The sequence below is a fragment of the Pipistrellus hanaki genome (assembly GCF_964339955.1).
Source record: "Pipistrellus hanaki genome assembly, chromosome: 1".
NCBI lineage: Eukaryota > Metazoa > Chordata > Mammalia > Chiroptera > Vespertilionidae > Pipistrellus > Pipistrellus hanaki.
Genome location: NC_140503.1, coordinates 208,822,860 through 208,842,140, shown reverse-complemented (window position 1 = coordinate 208,842,140; position 19,281 = coordinate 208,822,860). Strand labels below are relative to the sequence as shown.

The following is a 19,281-nucleotide window of genomic DNA, read 5'->3' as shown; positions in this document are numbered from 1 at the left end:
CACTGAGCCACACGGGCCGGGGCTGGATTGGGTATCTCAATGTAAGTGGTTAACGAGCTTCAGGAGACGGCAGCCTCTCCACCTCTGGAAGTCTCTCCGTCCCGGCTCATGTCACCCGGCCCTTTCCTTCACCATCTCATCTCCCTCTGACCTCCTGCCTCCCGCTGAGGACCCTGGGGCTGCACAGGTGTGTGTGTGTGTGTGTGTGTGTGTGTGTGTGTGTGTGTGTGTGTGATGCGGAGAATCCAGGTGACCACCCACCTCAGGACCTTCACTGACCACAGCTGTGAGGTCCCCTCGATCATGTGGGGGGACCCCCTAAGTCCTCAGGGTTACAACATGGACCCTATGGGGTCCCTTTTCAGCCCAGCCACAGAGGATGTGGTCAGGGCAGCCTGGGGGAGGGTCGAGGTGGGGGGAGCTGAGAGGGGGGAGGGAGGAGAGAAATGAGAGCAGCAGTGGGTCCCCGAGGGCCTGGCGACCAGGACCGAGCAGGGCAGCCGTGGGGGCTGTGTGTGGCGGATGCTCCTGAGCGTCCTCTGTCCCTGTAGGCAGGTCACTGTGGACACGGAGCTGAGGCAGCTGTTGGCAGGCGACCCCACGCCTGGTCCCCACTGCCCAGGCCAGGGTGGCGGTGCCAGGCGCCCAGCTTCCCGAACTCTGACCCAGAGTCTCCACCTTCCGTCCCTCTGCTCTGGACACGCTCTCCCGGGGCGGGGAGGGGCTCTGGACGGGGACGCGGCCTCGGCCTGAGCTCCCGGACAGCGCGGCCCCAGGCCCCGGCCCCACGCCCCCCCAGCGGATGTTTGTGCTGAGCAGCTGCGGCCACAGCTGCCCGCCCGCTCGCCCTGGAGGCCGGCCACTGGCTCACACGTGACCTGTCCTCTCCGGACTGGGTCTCCGCCTCTGCCCACGGGGCTTTGGGACACGGGCCCGGGACACTCTGTCCAGGCAGTCCTTGTGGGTTCCGGGCGCCTAGGGAGGGCCCCGAGGCCCAGAGGGGTGCCTCTCCCTGCAGGTGCTGCCAGTCAGCCGGGGCCAGGCAGGCAGGGTGGCTGCGAGCCCATGGGGGGCGGGGAGGAGTCGGTTAAAAGCCAGGCGGTTGCACAATGAGGGCAGCTGGGGCTCTGAGAAAGTTGTTTTTCAGGCGCACAGCTGAGCAGCAGCTGGAGGCACGCTCCCCGTGCAGGCAGGCGGGCTGGCGGGGACAGCCTGGACCCCCCGAGCCCATGTCCCCCACAGCGGCCCCCTCGTTGGGAGCCGGGGTCCATGTGGGCGCTGGAAATGCACGAGGCCAGGGGTGTTCACTGGGGCGGGGGCGCTGGGCTCCCCGACACCTCCACCCCCCTCTCCCAAGATCCGGCCTGCCGCCCCCTCTCCCCCAGGTCCCCTGCGGCCGCGAGGGGCAGCTCTGGGCTCAGAGCCTGCGTCCCTCTCCCCTCGCCCGAGCGTCTCTCAGCTCTGGGGCGAGAGCAGGAGCAGCAGGTGCGTCCAGCGGCTCTCCCCTCAGAGGTCTGGGCGTCACCCCGGCTAGGAGGCCGCCAGCTCCTGCCGCACCCGCTGGCTTCCCCCCCCTCCACCCCCCAGCCTCAGAGCCATGGACTGACTTTACCCCCACCCCCACCCGAGTGCACACACACACGCTGAGCCCGGCCCGCGTGGAGGTCTGGGGCTGGGCCTCCGGAGGGTGAGGGGTCGGACAAGGCTGGGCCACCGTAGGAGGCTGCTGCCCCAGGTGAAGCCACGGGGTTCGCCCTCGCCCGCCCACAGGGAACCGGAACCGGGAGCCAGGCCCCACCTTGCTCTTGGCCACAGACCCCTCTCATAGGCCCAGCTCCCAGCCCACCCCACCCTGCCTGGACCCACACACACCCAGGCCCCTTCCTCTCGGCGGCCGCGGCCCGGCACCTGGCTGGGTGCAGAGAGCAGAGGTCTGTGCTTGTAAACTTTAATTCCGTACAGTAGAGAGACACGGGCACGGGACAGGGGCTGGGCCCCAGAGCTCACAGGCACCGGGACGGCGCCCCCGCTGACGGCCGTGCCTCCTGCTGCTCCGGGGTCCAGGTCAGCTCAGCGCTCGGTCCTGCAGCACCCCTCCCCCGAGGTTCCAGCTCCCCGCCAGCCCCTCTCCCGCCAGGGGAGGGCCTCAGCCAGCCACAGGCTCCGGGGCAGCAGGGCGGTCCTGCGTGCCCGCTCCAGGCCAGGCTCGCCCCGAAGGGCGCCAGGCGGTCCTGGTCACTCGCCGTGGGGGCCGTGGGGGCCGGGGGGTTTGGGAGCTGAGCCCTGAGGTGAGCGTGGGGAGGGCGGTGGGGGGAGGAGCGGTGCAGAGGCGGGGCGGTGGGGGTGGGCCTCTGGGGCTGAAGGCGTCTCGTCTGCCCCGACCGGACCACACGCCGAGGACTGGACGGTGGCCTTGGATCACTTGTCCGAGGGGCCGCGGCCGCCCGTGGGCACCGGAGCAGGGGAGCCCCAGGGCTGGGGTTCGGGCCCTGGCCTGGCCCGTGGCTCTGTCACCGGGCGTCCGGTTGGCGCCGGCGGTGCTGAGGACCGGCGGTCCTCGGTGCAGCGGCTCGGTGCGGAGCGCTCACAGCACCACCTCGGGGGCGATGCCGCACAGACGCTCACAGCACCACCTCGGGGGCGATGCCGCACAGATGCTCACAGCACCACCTCGGGGGCGATGCTGAACAGCAGGTCGTCGTTGCCGCGCCGCACCTCCAGCAGCAGCGGCGACTCGGTCAGCACGGCCTCCTGCAGCTCGCTCGAGTCCGCCAGCGGCCGCCCGTTCACCTTGACGACGATGTCGCCGTCCTGGATGCCCCCCCTGCGGCGGCAGAGACAGGCGCGCGGTCAGAGCGTGAGGTCAGTGTGCTCCCCGGCCTGCCCCCCGCGCAGGAGGCTGACCCCGCACGTCTGTTCCTCCCCGAGGCCTGAGGGCGGCCGGGCGGGCGCTGGGGCCAGGCCGCGGCCCCTCAGCCTCGGCCTCTGTCCCGGCCTGCAGGGAAGCGCCTCTGCAGGAGCAGTGGGTCCCGGGAGCCGGCCGGACGCGGTCACGGTTCCTGAGACGGTGGCCGGGAGGCGGGGCTGGCCGGCTGGCCTGCCTGCTGCACCGGACTCACTGCGACCTTCCCACCACCCAGAGGGCGGGGCAGTGGTCGGGTGTCTGGCCTGCAGTGCCCAGGCCCACACATGCCGGCTGTGTGACCGTGCAAGGGCCCCTTCCCTGAGCCTCAGTCTCCCCATCCGAGAAACGAGTGGGCGCAGGCTGCTGCACCTCCCGGCTGCTGTGTGAAGCAACTGAGACCATGCGTGTGGACCGCCCAGCTCAGAGCAGCCTCAGAGCAGCCCGGAGCCCGGGGGGGGGGGGGGGGCAGGGTGCGGGGGGATGACACTGTCTCCAGCTCCCGGGTGACAGCTGGGGGCCAGCCGCCCGCACAGCCCACCCACGTGCCTCGGAGCCCTCCGCCCAGGGTGCAGCTGCCTCAGCTCAGGGTGTCGCAACATCACCCTTCCTCTAGTACCGGACGTGACAGGCCTGAGGGGAGGGGGGCAGGCTGGAGCATGTCTATTTTGCGGACGGGAAGACAGAAAAGGCCCATGAGCGTCAGGCTCGGGGCAGTGCTCCGTCCCCCGAGGCCAGGGGGCATTCAGGTCCTGGACGGGCACAGCCAGCGCTCTGAGGGACACACCCTCTCCACCTGCCCCTGGCTCCCAGGCCAGGCCAGAGCCCCTCCCCCCTCCGCCCCTCCCCCAGTCCTTCGCCATCGTGTCTTCTGAGGAGGCTCCAGCAAGGCCCCAGGAGGTCTGGCCGCCCCCCAGTCAGCCCCCGCTTTCCCGGGAGCCCACCTCTGAGACGGGGAGTTCGGGACCACCTCCTGCACGTAGATGCCGCTGCTGACCTCGGGGAAGTCCGGGTTGTTGGCCTTCAGCTCCTCCACCAAACTGCGGAGGCAGACCCGCTGTGAGGCTGCTCAGAGGCGCCCCTCACAGCCCACCGGACGGGACCCCGCCGGGCCCACACCGCCCGCTCTGCCTCCACCTCCCGCACGGCCACTGGCTCTGTCCGTGTCCCTTCTCCACAGGCTCCTCAGGAGACCCCCGGGGAGGTGGGTGATGGCAGTGTGGAGAGGAGGGTGGTGGAGAAAGGGGAGAAGGCACAGCAGGAGAGGCCTGGCCTGAGCACCGCCCGGCGCCTGCGGGGCGGCCGAGGGCACCTGCAGGCCGTGCGCCTGACCCGGCGGTGGGACCACGAGGGACGCGGCGGGAGCAGTCTCCCGGACACCCACCTGGGGGTGATGGTCCGCATCCGGATGCCGATGAAGCGCTTCTTCCAGTCTGCAACGGACGGGGCCGTCAGGACCTCTGAGGAGGGCGGGGGGGGGTGCAGGAGCCCCCACGGGAGCTGTGCCACCCTGCCCACCCCGCCCCGCGCCCCCCGCCCCGCTCCCTCTCCCCAGGGCTAGTCCGGAGGCTGGGAGCAGCCCGGGCCAGTCTGCTGGCCTCAGGCCCCCGCACCTCAGCCACATCCGCCCACATCAGCGAGTCAGCGAGGTTTCGGGGTCTCTTAGGGCCCACAGCCAACACCAGCTTTATTTGTGGGTCTAGTAACATCAGAAACTGAAATCTGAAAGGATGTACCAGTGAGGAGAGCCTCACACACGGGCAGGATCTAGGACTCAAGCTGATGAACGCTGTGTAAGGCCCGCACAGGGAGAACTAGAGGCCACGGCGGGAGACCACAGTGGGAGGCCACGGCTGGGAGACCATGGCCAGGAGACCACGGCCAGAGAAGCCACGGAAGACAGATGGGAGGGGGGCCAGTCTGTGTTCACGGGGTGGGTGATGCAGTGTCACAATGACAGCTCTCCCCAAACCGACCAGAGTCAATGATGCCGTCAGACCCCCAGCAGGGTTTGGGGCTGGGACGGGTGAGCTGACTCTAACCTCTCTCCTGGAGTACAGGTTACCCTACCTGACAGCCTGCATGGCCAAGGGCAGAAAGAGGAAGTACTTAGGGACAGGCAGATAGGTGGTAGGAAGGGTGGATGGATGGGTGAATAGGTAGATGAATGGGTGGATGGGTGGGTGGATGGATGGATGGATGGATGGGTGGATGGGTGGATGGATGGATGGATGGACAGGTGGATGGATGGATAGATGGATGGATGGATGAATGGACAGACGGGTGGGTGGATGGATGGATGGATAGATAGGTGGGTGGGTGGGTGGATGGACAGGATGGATAGGTGGATGGATGGGTGGGTGGATGAAAGGAAGGAAGGAAGGAAGGAAGGAAGGAAGGAAGGAAGGAAGGAAGGAAAGAAGGACCAGGTTCTGACAGTTACAGAGCAGCTCAGTCTGGGGAGCCCGAGCAGTTGGAGGCGGAGGTGAGTCAGAGCCCTCCCGCTGGCCCGGAGCGGGTGAGGAGTGAGCAGGGGGCCCCGCAGGGGAGGAGGCCGCGGGGCCGAGCCTGGCGCAGCGTCCGGCCTCGCCAGCCGGCGCTCGCTACCTTTGGCGTTCTTGTCCTGGACCTCGGTCAGGAAGAGCGCGATGCGGTCGGAGGGGATGGCGAAGGAGATGCCCGCGGCGACCTTGAGCGTGTTGATGCCGATGACCTCACCGTCCTGGGGGTGGGGAGGTCAGAGGGCGGTCACTCCGGGGCCCTCGATGGCGAAGCACCGTGTCCGGGCCCCACGGCCGCCCTGGCCGTGCACCCGCCGGAGTTCCTGACCCAGGCGCTGTCCTGAGTGCCCTGGGTCACATCCGGGTCAGGGACCCTCTACCCTCCCACCGTGTCCTCCACGTCTGCCTGCCCCCTCGCTGGGGCGTGCTGGCGCCCCTTAGAAGCAGTGTCCACTGACCCGGACACCCCAGGCAGGGTCCTGAGGGGCTGGAGCCGAAAGAGGGCTGTGATGAGGGACCGGGTCCTTCTCTACCCTTTCCTCTGGAAACGGGGGAGCAAGGGGGGCCAGGGAGTAGCACCCCACTCCCTCCTCCCTCCATCTGGACTGGCCTCCCACCCTGACCCCGTCCTGACCCCCACAGGCTGGGACCCCACACCTCTGGGCTGTGCCGCTCCCTGAATTCCTTTCTCCTGCACGTCCCCATCCACCCCGACCTCAGTCCCCCCGCCAGGTCAGGGCTGCCTCCTCCAGGAAGCCCTCCCTGCCCCTCACGTGCACTTGGGTGTGACCATGTGTGAACCCTCCCGCACAGTGGGCCCCCCCCCCCCCCCCGTGAGACACCTGACAATCCCAGGCCCAGGAGCCATGGACTGAGCGTCCTGGTTTATCTTGAACCCTCACCGGGGCGGGAATGAGCCTGACTGTGGGCCCAGGACAGACCTGGGTAGGGGCCGGGAGGAGGGATGGGGAATGAGGACACCCGCATCCTGCATGTAAACCCCAGGACAGGGAGGGCAGCGGATGACGCCCCTTGTCTCCTGCCCCAGGCCCCTGACGGCTGCTCTCGGGCTCCCCTTCCTCCTCCGAGGGCACCGCATCCCAGGGCCGTGGGCTCCGGGCAGCAGGGGCTCTGGGTCACGTCCTCCTGGCCTCCCGCCCAGCAGCGTTCCTGACCCCCATCCCTGTCTCTGACACACCCCTCCCGTGAGCGGAGCCCCAGAGAACCAGAGGCCCGCCCTAGGGACACTTACCAGGTTCACCAGGGGTCCCCCGGAGTTCCCGTACTGCAGGGGAGGAGACACAGCGTTAGCCGAGCCCTGAGCCCCTGCCCGGGGCCCCTGCCCAGTGCCCCGAGGCCCTGCCCAGCGCTCACTCACAGCACCGACAGAGCCACCGTTCATCCCCAGCAGCGGGAAGGCCTTCCCACATCCCCATTTCACAGACAAGAAGGCTGAGGCCAAGCAGATGCCGGCAATGACCGGGTCTGGCCCGGGCAGTGCTCTCTGCACAAACCTCCAGGCTCACTACTCGCTCGCGTCCATGTCCCCCCCCCGGGGGCTGGGCAGCACGGGGCGGCCTGGGATGGGACAGGCGTTCTCATCCTGGGACCTCGGGGAGCGGGGCAGAAGCTAACGCTCCCAGCAGGTGGCCTGGACCACGACGGACCAGGGGGCAGGCGCTGGGCGCGGGCAAAGGTAACTCAGGTGTCTGTGTCTCTCCGTCCCGAAGGGCCGTCCCCATGCGGGGAGCAGTGGCCACGGACCCCGGGCAGGCCTGCACCCGGGACTCTCTGGCCAGTGGACGTGGGGGGCGGGTGGGCTCTGGGGGGGTGGGCTCCGGGAGGTGGGCGGGCCTGCAGAGGCCGCCGAGGGGCTCACGTTGATGATGGCGTCCGTCTGCACGTAGTCCATGTCCGAGTCCCGCAGGCCCAGCTCCTTGCCGTCGCGCTGGGCCGTGCTGACGATGCCGGTGGTCACGGTGTTCTGCAGGGCGAAGGGGCTGCCGATGGCCACCACGAACTCGCCGGGGCGCAGGTCTGCCGAGCGGCCCAGCTGCAGCGCCGGGAGCTTTTTCTGGGGGGAGGGGCGCACGGAGGGGGCTCGGCGGTGCACCACGGCCAGGCCCCCAGAAACGGCGAGAAGACCACGGCCAGGCCAAGGTCAGGCAGGCCTCCAGCTGGCCCGGGCGGGCACCCACAGAGCCCCCAGGTCTCCCAGGGGCTCAGCGTGAGGGGACGCTCAGGGGCCACCCAGCCCACTGGTGGGTCACAGGTCCCTCTGAAAATCGGTTCGGAGCTACGGACGCCATCCCCAGAAAGGGCCCCCACACAAACTGGGGAGATGTGTGGGAGCCTGGGGCCCGGCCGGCCCCCGTCCTGGAATCCTGGGGCTTCGGAGAGCCACGCCCCCATCCTGCCCACCACAGCTGCATTCCTGCAGCGGCCAGATGGGCAGGCGCCCTGGGCCTGGGAGGGGCCGGGGCCATGGTGACTTGGCAGCCCAGCTCCCGGCCAGCAGGAGGCAGCCTTGCTCTTGTCCGATCTGACCTGTGAAGGGACAAACCGCTGGTCCCTGGGCCTCGTCCCCCTGACTGTCCGCGGAAGGCCGGCTGCCGAGGCTCTCCTCTGGAAGCCGGTAGGTCCCCCTGCCGCCCCGCGCCCGCGCACCTTGGGGTGGATCTTGATGGTGGCGATGTCCGACTTCTTGTCGATGTCTTTGATGGTGGCCTCGTAGGTGTCGCCGCTCTGCAGCTGCACCTTGAGCTGCTGGCGGCCGGACACGGCGTTGGTGCTGGAGGCCACGTGGGCGTTGGTGACGATCAGGCCGGCCTCCGACACCAGGAAGCCAGAGCCGCTGGACAGCGGCACGTTGCGGCCGAACAGCGGGTGTCTGCGGGCAGGCGCGGGGTCAGGGCTCAGAGCTCGGCCAAGGGCGAACGGCAGCCAGGCGTCAGGGTGAGGGCCGCCTGACCCCAAGCCACTCAGGCTGCTGCTGCCCGGAGCTTAGCTTGGGGCTCAGATTGGGGGGTGCTGTGGGGGATGAGGGGGCGGGGGGCGCACCTCAGGAAGAGCTCGATGTGGACCACGGCCGGGGCGATCTGCTCCACCACGTCGGCGATGAAGTTGAACTTGTACCGCGGGCTGGTCAGCTGGTGGAGACCTACGCTGGCAGGAAGAACACGGGGCGTCAGCGAGTCCCACCGTGAGGGGCAGGGCCTCCTCACCCAGGAACCGCTCCTGCTGAGCTTCCTCCCATCGCCCCCCTGGGCGCCGCGGGCCAGCCCGGAGGCTCAGAGAGGTCAGGATGCTCGCTCTGGGCTGCACAGCCGTGAGGTGCCAGTCAGGCTGGTCCTGGGCTGGTCCCCGTGGGGCCACTGCTCTGCCATACGCAGCAACGCCCTGGCACAAGGGCACCATCCCTCCCTGTCCGTCATCAGAGCTGGACTGGGTGAGGTCCTTCTCCAGAGCTGTCCCTCCGGGCCCCTCCGGGCCTCCACCCGCAGTCCACTGGCCGCACCGCGGCTGGACTTGCCAGGAGGCTCACACTGCCCTGGTCCTCCCCGGCTCAGATTCCTGCACCATCAGCAAAGCGGGACTGCTGCCCGCTGGGCCCACGCTGGAGGCCCCGGCCCCGGCCCCGGCCCAGGCCCTTGCCCCCGCTCAGGCAGAGACCCAGCTCTGCCAGGACCGGCGACCTCCGGGAACCCGGGCGGCCCAGCACTGCTCTAGGGGGTCCCAGCCGGAAGGAGCACTGGGCACGGAGCTCCACACACCTGGCTTGGCCAGGCAGCGCCATGCTCCGCTGTGTGGCTTCAGGCAAATTGCTTACCCTCTCTGGGCCTGGACTTCTGGTCTGAAGGTGAGATTGAAGACCCCTCCCCCTCCTCTGGGGCCGGGTGGGAACAGGACTTGTGCTGAGGGACACCCCGCCTCCCTGGGGGGGCATGCCACACGCCCTGCCACCTGCTGGTGAGCGAAGGGGGCCCGGCCCGCAGAGCCCGGCGCGGCATCAGCCCAGGTGACTTCTGGGAGCGAACGAGGCCGGAGGCAGAGGCAGCGTGGGCAGCGTGGGCACAGCGGGGAGCAGGCACAGCCCACGCAGGTACAGCCAGGGACCGCCCCAATTTCTCGGTGGGGACACCGGGCTGTGAGAGGAGGGCGCACAGCTGGCGAGGCGTCCCGGCTCCCTTCCTCAGGCCCCTGAGCCTCACTGCCCATTAGGTCTGATCTGGGACGCAGAGCCCGAGGAGAGCTGGCCTGTCCTGGGTCCGAGGTGGCGAGGAGAGCCCACCCCCATCCCTCAATGCCCACCCCATCCCGCTATGTCCACCCCGATCCTCGAGGCCCACCCCATCCCTCGAGGTCTGCCTCCACAGCCGCGGGCACTGGCCACAGAGGGCCCGGCCACCGCGGTCAGCCTGAATCAAAGGCCGCCTGTCCGGGTGGCTGGAGCCTGGCTAGGAGGCGGGCGCATGGCCAGCCACTGCCGGCTCCTCCCTGACCCACGGGGGCAGCCTGTGGGCAGCCAGGGGCCACGGTGCCAGGAGCCTCTGCCTGGAGGGTTTAAGGCTCAGAGGCCGCGGTGACGGCCAGCCCAGGAACAGGGCCCCCACGGGGCCAGGGCTCCGTGCTCCCGCAGCCTAGGTCTCCAGGGTGTTCCCCGTGGGAGCGCCGCCCTCCCGGCACCGCTGGAGGCGAAGCCGCTGCCCCGCGCCCAGCTCTCCCCACCGCCTGGGGCTGGGGCCTGGGTTCAGGCTCTCACCCCCCGGCAGGACGGGACCCAGCCCTGAGCCCGCTGCTGCCCAGGCTCTGTCCCCCGCAAGACACTCCCCCCAGGCGATCCCATCCCAGGCCTGGAGGACGCCCAGCCCGGCGGGCACCAGAGGCCTGGCAAGGTCTGCAGCTCTCCCGTGCACCCGGGCTGCCTTATCCCCGCCCGAGGCTCCACCCGCCGAGCTAGGCTAGTGGGGGGCTGGGTCACCGCCCCGCTCCCATGTCACTGGTTGGGCCCCTTGCTCCGAGTTTCTGCTCCATCGCCCACCATTCTGCCCCCACCCGCAAGAACAAGGGGCCCAGCTTGTCCTGGACACTGCTCAAGCCCACCTCCTCCAGGCAGCCCTCCGCAGACCTCTCCTTCAGGAGTGCCGGCGTGGGGCTCCCACACGCCTCACCCAGGGCGGGCGCTCGTGTGTCCTGTGTTCAGCGCTTAATGCTGAGCGCCTCCTGTGTGTCTGCTCTGCCGCCGGCCCGAGACCAGCCACGCTCAGTGTGACCTGGGATGGTGCCCCGCCCAGGCCCGGAGCAGCGCAGGCGGGGGAGCAGCCGGGGGAGCAGCGTAGGCTGGGGAGCAGCGCAGCCAGGGGAGCAGTGCAGGCAGGGAAGCAGCCTCGCACAAAGGGAGTGGACTGGCTGCCTCTGCACTGGGCCCCGCGTGACCAGCACAGGACGGTGAGATGTCCCCTCCAGCAGCGGCACACGGTCACGTGACCTGGTCCTGGGCTCAGCGCCCGGCTGGAAGCCCCTCAGGCACGTCTGTCTCCCCCCGCCTCACCCTCCCACCCCGCCAGCCCCTGGGGTCCAGGGAGTCCGCACGCTGTCCTGGCAGCTGAGGTCCTGACCCGGTGCCCTGAGAACCAGGCGGCCCGCGGCCTCGGGCAAATGCCGTCCTCCCCGCGGTCCCTGCAGAGCCCTCCGCAGCTGCTCCGCGGCTCCGCGGCGAGGCCCGGAGACCGCCCTCCGCCTGCAGGAGGAGGAGGCGCGGCCGCGCCGCACAGCCGTGTGCGGGATGTCCGGGAGCCAGCACGGGGAGCGTGTCTTCCATGGGCTTCCCAGTGACCGCCAGGCAAACACGCTCACGTCTCCACACAGGTGGGGAGGGGAGCGGAGGGCCTGGCGGAGGCCGGGCTGGGCACAAACAGAACAGGCCGGGTCCTGTGGCACCCTGTCCCGGAGGGCGGGAGGGCCCTGTGGCACCCTGTCCCGGAGGGGGGAGGGCCCTGTGGCACCCTGTCCCAGAGGGTGGGCAGGCCAGGCCCTGTGGCACCCTGTCCCAGAGGGGGGGGCCCTGTGGCACCCTGTCCTGGAGGGGGGGGGGGCCCTGTGGCACCCTGTCCCGGAGGGGGGAGGACCCTGTGGCACCCTGTCCCGGAGGGCGGAGGGCCCTGTGGCACCCTGTCCCCAAAGGACTGGGAGGGCCAGTTCCTGAGGGCCTCAGGAGCTCCAGGGAGTCACTAACAAGCTCCTTCTGGACAGAGACAAGCCTGGTGCTCCCCACGGCCGGCGAGGAACCAGCTCAGGCAGGACCCATGGAAGGCTCTGGAAACGCTTCAGAAAGACAGGAGGGAAGGAGAGGGGAGGGGAGGGAGAGACAGGGGAGGGCGAGGATGTGCCTCTGGACCCCCTCTGACCCAGCACACAGTAGGGCTGCAGGCACCACCACAAGAACCACGGCCAGCCCAATATGCAGGCCTTGTAGGACCAGCCTGCATGGCCCACTTCCCATCCCGGGAAACCGAGGCTGGAGGTGGAGGTGGCTGGGAGGGGGTGGGGACCTCGGCGCCTGAGTCCTCCTGGACCCCAGGACCCGGAGCACCTCCTGGGGCTCCCCTCAGCCCTGTCCCTTTAAGCCGGTGAGGGGGGGTGCTGGGGGCGAGGCCTGGCTCCTGGTCCTCCTGTCCCGGGGAGGAGTTACCCTGTGAGTCAGCGGGAGGGGGGAGGGCTCCCACCGCCCTTTCCACATGGAGCCTGGCCGCGGCTGGCTGGGCGCGGACGGCGTGTTTGTTTGGGGGTCTGGATGGCTGCACCGCCCCCACCCTGGGCTCGCACCCTCCCCGCAGACCCAGCTGCTAGCACTTCCTCCCACAAAACAAACCATCCCGGGCCTGGGCGGTGCAGCCGGAGGCTGGACACAGAGCAGCCATCGGGCTGGCCGTGTCCCGAGGTGCCTCCCGGGGGGGGGCAGCGAGAGGAGGAGAGCGGGCTCGGCTCCGCCTGCCGGCCCTGCCCGCTGCTCTGGGGTCGGTGCACGGGCGTCAGGGTGGCCACGGGCAGACGGGGAGACGGAGGTCCGACGGCCGCAGGCCCCCTCCCCTTGAGCACAGCCGGCTCTGGACCACCCCATGGGGACCCCAGCACAAGGGGCCAGTCCAGGTCCCTGCCCGGTCCTGGGGACCAGAGGCCCGTCACCCTGTGGCCAGCTGTGTCCGGGGCCGCGAGGGCCACAAGGCTGACCAGGGGGCCGCCCGGGCTGTCCCCTCTGTCTGCGGAACCGACCCGGCCCGGGGAGCAGGCGGCACCGGCCGGCAGTGCCCCCGCACCGTGTCCAGGCCCGTTTGGAGCCGCAGCCGCACCTCCCGCCCCGGCTCTGTCCCCCTCTATGACCTGAGCACTCGTGCTCCTGTCGTCCTGCCTCTGCCCTCCCCGCAGCCCTCACACCTCCTCCGGAGCCTGCCCTGACCCGGGCTCAGGGGCTGTCTCTCTCCTCTGGGTCTGAGCCCTGCGGCCTGGGCGCCCGACCACAGCCGCGGGCAGCTCAGCAGGAGTGACAGAGGAGGCGCAGGGGGCACAGTGTTCTCCAGCGACAGGGAGCGGCCCAGGCCCTCCACGGCCCCCGCACGGTCCCAGCCCGGCCCCAGGAGAGGCAGCTGTGAAGCCCAGAGCCGCCTCCGGGCCAATTCCCAGACAGCCCCGTGTTTTTCTTTCTCTTGCAAACGTCCAGTCCCCTGGAGCCTTCTCCCGCCAAGGACAGCGGCGCGGATCGCACCCTGCGCAGCTGCAGCTCGGAGGGGCCCAGGCTCCTGCCCCTGCCCCTCCCCCCGGCCACGCCCACCACACCGGGCGGGGGGCCTGGCCATGGCAGTGACTGCTCACAGCGTTTCTGCCAGGCAGGTGTCCTCAGCTCCTCTCCGGGCGAGGAAAGGGCTCAGCGCGGTCAGGAGACAGACGGGAGGCCCGCCCAGGCCCACAGCCAGGCCCTGCCCTCTGCCCCAGACTCGCCCCCCGGCCCTGCCAGTCCTCGGCCACTGTGCCTGCCCGCCGGCCCCGGGGAGCTCACCCGCTGTCCTGGGCGTGGGGCCAGTCTGGCTCCTCGGCTCCGAATTCCTCCGGGCTGCAGCCAGCCCCGCGGCGGCAGCGGCGGCCACCCGGCTGCCAGCCTGTCTGGGCCTCACCGGCCCGTCTGCCTGCCGGCCCTGCAGACCGGGGGACGCCAGGGCACCACGGCCCCCGCGCCATCGAGGCCCAGGAGGGCCCTCCTCCTGCAGGGAGCCCTCCCTGCCTGGCTCCCTGGGCGAGGCCCACGGCAGCCCCGGCCCGCAAACACGCCTGGCTCCTTCCAGGCCTGCCCGCCTCTCCTCCCGCTCACAGGCCCGTGTCCGCCAAACCGCCGTCTGTCAGCACGTAGGTTTGTTCCTCCGATGCCGACGGGCCTTCACACCACGCAAAGCACTCTTCACTCCTGGGCTCACTCCCTGTCCGGCCAGCCGGGCACAGGGACCTCCGCGCTCCCATTTCACAGATGGGAAAACCGAGGTGAGGGCGCTCAGGAGACGGCAGGGTCTCGCCTTGGGACGTGGCTGAGCTGGGACCATCCCTGCGCAGCCGGCTCGGGGAACAGCTCTGGGTCCCGCGGGGGCCCTGCCCACGGGAGCCACGGGGGCTAAGCACACAGAGGGCAGGTGGACCCTGCTCCCACCCACACACCCATCCCACCCCCGCCCTGCGCCTGGTGCTCACTCCAGGGCCGAGCAGGGCACACTCCGCTCCTGCTCACCCGCGTGACGCTCGGGATGGCCGTGGCGGGCAGCTCTGTTCGCCTCCCAGAGGCTGGGGGCTCCTGCAGGCCTCTCACACATGAACTTGGGACAAGGACAGGGACCTGGCTTTGGTGGGGGGATGGGGTGGGGCTGCCAGGGCGGCCGGGTCACAGAGTCCCCCAGGCTGGCGAGGGGATGAGCCATACCCTCCGGATGACACACACACAGCGCATGACCACTGACCACAGACAGAGCCACACGCTGGCCACGCTAGCGTCACGGAGCCCAGCCCCCACGGACCCCCCTCCCCCGCTCCGAACCTCACCAGAGCTCATCATCTTGGCTCTCCAATCAGCCCCTCCCAGGGCCCCCATCCCTCTGCCCTGGCACTGCCCCCAACCTCCAACTCCATCAGCCCTGACATCCTACAGCCTCCGGGGCCGCCCCTCCCCCCTGCCCCGCTATCACCAGGCCTCGTCAGCTCCGCACCCAGGACACTGGCTGGGCCCCTGCACCCCCTGTACACGCCTGTTACCCATACACTTCCTCGGCCCCCACCCCGCCCCGAAGATGGGCCGCCCTGTGGCTGCTCCATCCGCATCCACCTCGCTCACACTGCCTGCCAGGCTCCTCCCCCCTTGGTGCCCACCCCTCCACTCCGGGTGGGTGCCACCTCCTCCAGCAGCCCTCCCTGATCTACCCCTCTGGGTCTGCACGTCCTCACCGGCCCCTCACAGACGGACCGGGGATTCCCGGGGGCCCTGCCAGGGGCGGTGCCGGTGGGAGGAGGCGGAAGCCAGGCGGCTTGGTTCTGAGGGCGGTGGGAGCCATGGCGGTGGGAGCCATGGGCGGCGGGCTGTCAGGAGGGAGAGGAGAGCCGAGCCCGAGGGTGCCTTGGGGTCCCAGCTGCCCTCCAGGCTGGCAGGTGGTGCCAGAGGGAGGCGGAGGGTGAGGGTGCTTTAGGCCAAGCTCTGGCTGCAGTCACGGGCCAGCCTGGGCCTCACGCTCCCCTCTGGCTGCCCTCCGGGCTCCCAGGGCCGTGGCGCCAGCCGCTCAGCTCTGCTGCCTGTGGGAGGGGGTGCGGGGGAGGCGGCCTGGGGGGGCCATCTTGCCTGACTTTTAAGAGGATTAAAAATCAAACACCAACAAAGCTCTCTGGTAAGCACCGCCCGGAGCCACGGCGGGAACCTGCTGGGGTTGCAGATAAAAGCCGAGTACGAGATGCCACGTTGTACGATGCCCGGGGCTCCGGGTTCTGAGTTCCCTGCGCTCAGAGGCCGGTGCCTGCAGCGGGGCGGAGGCTGGGAGCCTCCCAGGGCCCGGGGGGATGGGAGGCCTCCGCCCTGGGCAGACCCTCCGCACCCCAGGTCTCTGAGCTCACGGTTCTGTTAGAGAGGTGGGTGCGCACACCACGTGGCCGCACTGCCTCCCGGAAGTGGTGAGCGCCGGCCTGGGGGGGGTGGGGGAGGGCACGCAGGGACAGGGAGGGCCATAGGAGATCCCCCACCCTGTGGTGACTCACAGCACCTACTGTGCGCCAGGCTCTGGGCGCCCCCCCCCCCCCCAGGGAAGAGACAGACCCTGCCCCCGCCCCGTGAGGCTCAGAGCCTGGTGCGGATGGACAGAGAGCCCTGTCTACAGGCGGAATGAGGGTCTGGGGGGACGCCAGGGTGCACTCCTGAGGCTGAGGGGGGGCTACCGAGGCAAGGTGGCCAGGGGGCAGCTCAGGGCTGGTGGGCTGTCCAGGCCACACGACGGGAGGGATGGGACTTTGGGCAGCAGCCCAGCGTGTGCAAGGGGCCTGGGGCGGGAAAACTGTCTGGCTGGGCACAGGATGAGAAGGCGCTCGGGGTGGGAGGGCCAGACGGCACGGGCACTCGTGGGGCAGGGTCAGTGTTAGGGAGCTGTGGAGGGCACCCCGCCGAGGACGGGCAGGGCAGATTGGTCAAGGTCATGTGCACCGCAGAGGGAGGAGGGCGTGAGGACGAACGGGGAGGCCGGAGTTGCCAGGGCGAGTGGGAGCCATGCGGGCTGGGGGACGCATCCAGGATGAGCTAAAGCCGCCTCTGTGGGTGCGCGCTGAGTGGTGAGAAGCGGAGGGTCAAAGGTGGCAGGCTCTGACCTACACGCCCTCGCAGCCAGGACACGGCCAGCCGGCACAGGGCTCGGCTCTGAAGAGCCACCGGAGTCCGGCCTGGGGGAGGCTGGCAGGGCTTCTGTGCATGAAAGCTCAGGACGGGCACAGCCTTTCCCGGACCAGCTGGGCCCTCGGAGGGCAGAGGGGACCCTGCCCTAGACCCAGGCCTGACCCCGACTCCAGGCCTCGGGGACCCCCTTCCCCCGCTGCAGGTGAAAGCCGGGGACCTCCAGCCTGTGGCTTTCAAAGCCGGCAGCCTAGAGGCCAGGCCTGGCCCGGCACTTCCTGGCCCACTGACCTCAGACGAGGCGCTGGCCCTGGCGCCGCCCCCCCAGGCACGTCTGCGGTGCACGCAGGGCCGGACGCAGAGCAAACGGACGGCGCCGGCGGAGGCCTGGCTGTGTGAGCACTCACAGGCCAGTGGCAGGAGCGTGACCCTGTGGGAACTGTGTCAGCCCCAGGCCTGCGAGCCTGAGGTCAGCGTCACCCCTTCAATGGCAGCATCCATCTCCCGACACCCAGGCCCCACGCTCTCGCCCTGACCCGGGCAAGTCTAAGCCCGAGTCTGAGCACCCCCCTCCCTTCCCTTAGGGCCCCCGGTGACTCTCCCCAGTCACCAGGAAGTGCCAGCTGGTGCTTCCCAGACGGAGCTCCCCGGAACCCCAGTGTGCCCGGAGCGCCTGGTGTCCCAGCCGGAAGGAGAGGCTCTGCTGCAATTCTCCTGGGAACGCCGGGCGTTGTCATTCCTGTGCATGTGCACATGTGTGTGTGCACATGTGTGTATGTCTGTGCACATGTGTGTGCCTGTGCATGCGTGAGCCTGTGCACATGTGTGTGAGCCTGTGCATGTGTGTGTGTGCCTGTGCATGCGTGTGTGCACGCTCTCACTGCAGGCTTTCTCGGAACCTCTGACAGACTTCCTGGCCTCAGACGCTAACTCCCTGAACACCAGCCGGAGAGCCGGTCTACAGAGTGAAGTCTATGCGTGATGCTGTGGCCATGGGTCATCCCACCCCTGCCAGCCTGCCCAGCCTGGTGTCACACACACGGCACACACAGCACATGTGCACACGTGTACGAGTGTATGCATACACCCCCCACGCACCAGCTGCTCAGAGCTATGTGGCTCCCCACCTGCCCTCGCACAGAGCCCGCCTCCCTGGGCACAGGACCGCTGGCCCCGACAGCCGTTCTGCCTGGCTGCCGGGAGGGCGCCCTCCGCTGGGGAGTCCCCCGCCCTGGCGTCTCCCGCTCAGGCCGCGCGGGCCTGACCCACGACCTCGGGCCCCAGCCCAGGGTCTGTTAGGTCCGCTGACCCCGCGCCGGAGCCTGCCTTCCCCAGTGGGGTCAGGAGGTTTTCTAGCATTTTCTTCCATGCCGAGGGGCAACCCGTGTGGCAAGAATCAACCTCAACCTAGGCCCTGGCCGGTGTGGCTCAGTGGAGAGCGTATGGGCCTGTGGGCCGGAGGGTCCCGGGTTTGATTCCGGCCAAGGGCACGTGCCTCGGTTGCAGGCTCCTGCCTGGCCCAGCCCTGGTCGGGGCGCGGGCATGTGGCGAGCAATGGATGTGTTTCTCCCACATGGATATTTCTCCATCTTTCTCTCTCTTCCGGAATCCATGGGGAAATCCCCTGGGCTGAGGATTAAAAATAAATAAAAGAAGAAGCAGCCTGGGGCCAGCCCCAGGTCGGGCTCTAGGGACTGCGGAGTCCCAGGGCAGCCTCTGCCTGGGGGGCCCCTCGCCGCCCAGACCCACAGCTGGCAGACGCCCATGCTGAGTGCAGCGAACAGGAAGGAGAACACTGACTGGGGGCTTAGGGCCAGGAGAGGGCCTCCCCCCACCGCCCCACACCCACACACACAGCAGGGTCCCGCAGCCACGGACATGGACCCTGGAGGCTGCGGTCACCCCTCTGGGCCTTGGTTTCCCCACCAGAGGGCGGGCGAGCTGACTGCCACCCTCCGCTCTGGCGCTGAGCCTCAGTTTCCCCTGGAGAAGCCTCCGCGTCCCTCCCCCCACCAGCCGGCCCCGCCCCGCACTCACCCAGCGGGCAGGCGCCCTTCTGCAGCTGGCGCACGGGCGCCCCGGAGAGCCGCAGCGCCCGCCGGCTGGCCGCCTGCAGCGCGCACACGTTGGCGTAGGTGTGCCCGTCGGTGCCGCACACGGCGTGCGCCCAGCGGCAGCGGCACAGGCCGCGCGAGCACTCCAGGCTGTCCCCGCAGGGCGCGTCCAGCGGCCGGCCGCACGGCTCGCCCTCGCCGGCCGCGCACACCAGGCAGCAGCCGCAGGGGTCGGGCACGTAGCCGCCGGGGCAGCGCGGGCTCGGGCAGCGCGACACGTCGCAGCGCGCGGGGCAGGGCGCCGCCGGGGGCTCCCGGGCCTGCGCCAGCGCGGCCAGCGCGGCCAGCAGCAGCGCCGGTGCCCGCATGGCGAGGGGCGGCGGGGCCGGGACACGGAGGCCGCGGGCCGGGCGCCTGCGGGGAGCCGGACGGACGGGCGCGGCCACAGGCGCCGGCGGCTCTGCTCAGGCGGGCGGGTGCCGGGACCACAGGGGCATGACCGCGGCTGAGGACGGGAGAGGCAGGACGGGAGAGGCTCCGTTCCCCTGGCTCCTTCGCTCCTTCGCTCGCTCCTGGGCTCCCGGCTGCGGGCGGAGGGCCCGGCGCATTTAAGGGGAAGCCCGGCCCCGCCCCCCGCCAGCCCCGCGCCCGCCCCAGCTGGTCCCCGCCCAGCCTTCCCGGCCGGGCCTGGGCCCACCCAGCGGCGCAGCCCTGGGCCTGGGCTGGGAGCCCCGCGATGGTGACCTGGGGGGCCATGGGGAGGCGGAGCCGCCTGCACCAGACGCGCCCTGTCCGGGTTCCAGCGACCGAGCTGCCCCCTCCTCCCCAGCCTGTCTCTGCCCCTCCCCCCTCCGCCCGCTCCCTCCCCCCACCTCCCCGGGCCCTCAGTGCAGGGCAGGGGTTGAGGGGTTGGATGGATGTCCCCTG

At 70.1% G+C, this 19,281-nt stretch overlaps 1 protein-coding gene across 2 annotated transcripts; it reads right to left on the bottom strand.

Moving 5' to 3' along the window:
* Nucleotides 1-1,934: 1,934 nt before the first annotated feature.
* HTRA3 (HtrA serine peptidase 3) lies at nucleotides 1,935-18,936 on the bottom strand. 2 transcript variants are annotated; one of them, XM_084864012.1, is made up of 10 exons: nucleotides 18,338-18,912; nucleotides 8,464-8,563; nucleotides 8,071-8,293; nucleotides 7,283-7,477; nucleotides 6,656-6,688; nucleotides 5,510-5,624; nucleotides 4,287-4,362; nucleotides 3,847-3,942; nucleotides 2,671-2,824; nucleotides 1,935-2,596 (listed from the first exon to the last, which is right to left on the bottom strand). In XM_084864012.1, the coding sequence occupies exons 1-10, from the start codon at nucleotides 18,720-18,722 to the stop codon at nucleotides 2,585-2,587; spliced, it is 1,389 nt and encodes a 462-aa protein (XP_084720138.1). In that variant the 5' UTR covers nucleotides 18,723-18,912; the 3' UTR covers nucleotides 1,935-2,584. The 2 variants fall into 2 exon arrangements, with proteins under 2 accessions (XP_084720138.1, XP_084720139.1); XM_084864013.1 differs by lacking the exon at nucleotides 1,935-2,596 and having other exon boundaries at nucleotides 2,629-2,824; nucleotides 4,287-4,335; nucleotides 18,338-18,936.
* Nucleotides 18,937-19,281: the final 345 nt, after the last annotated feature.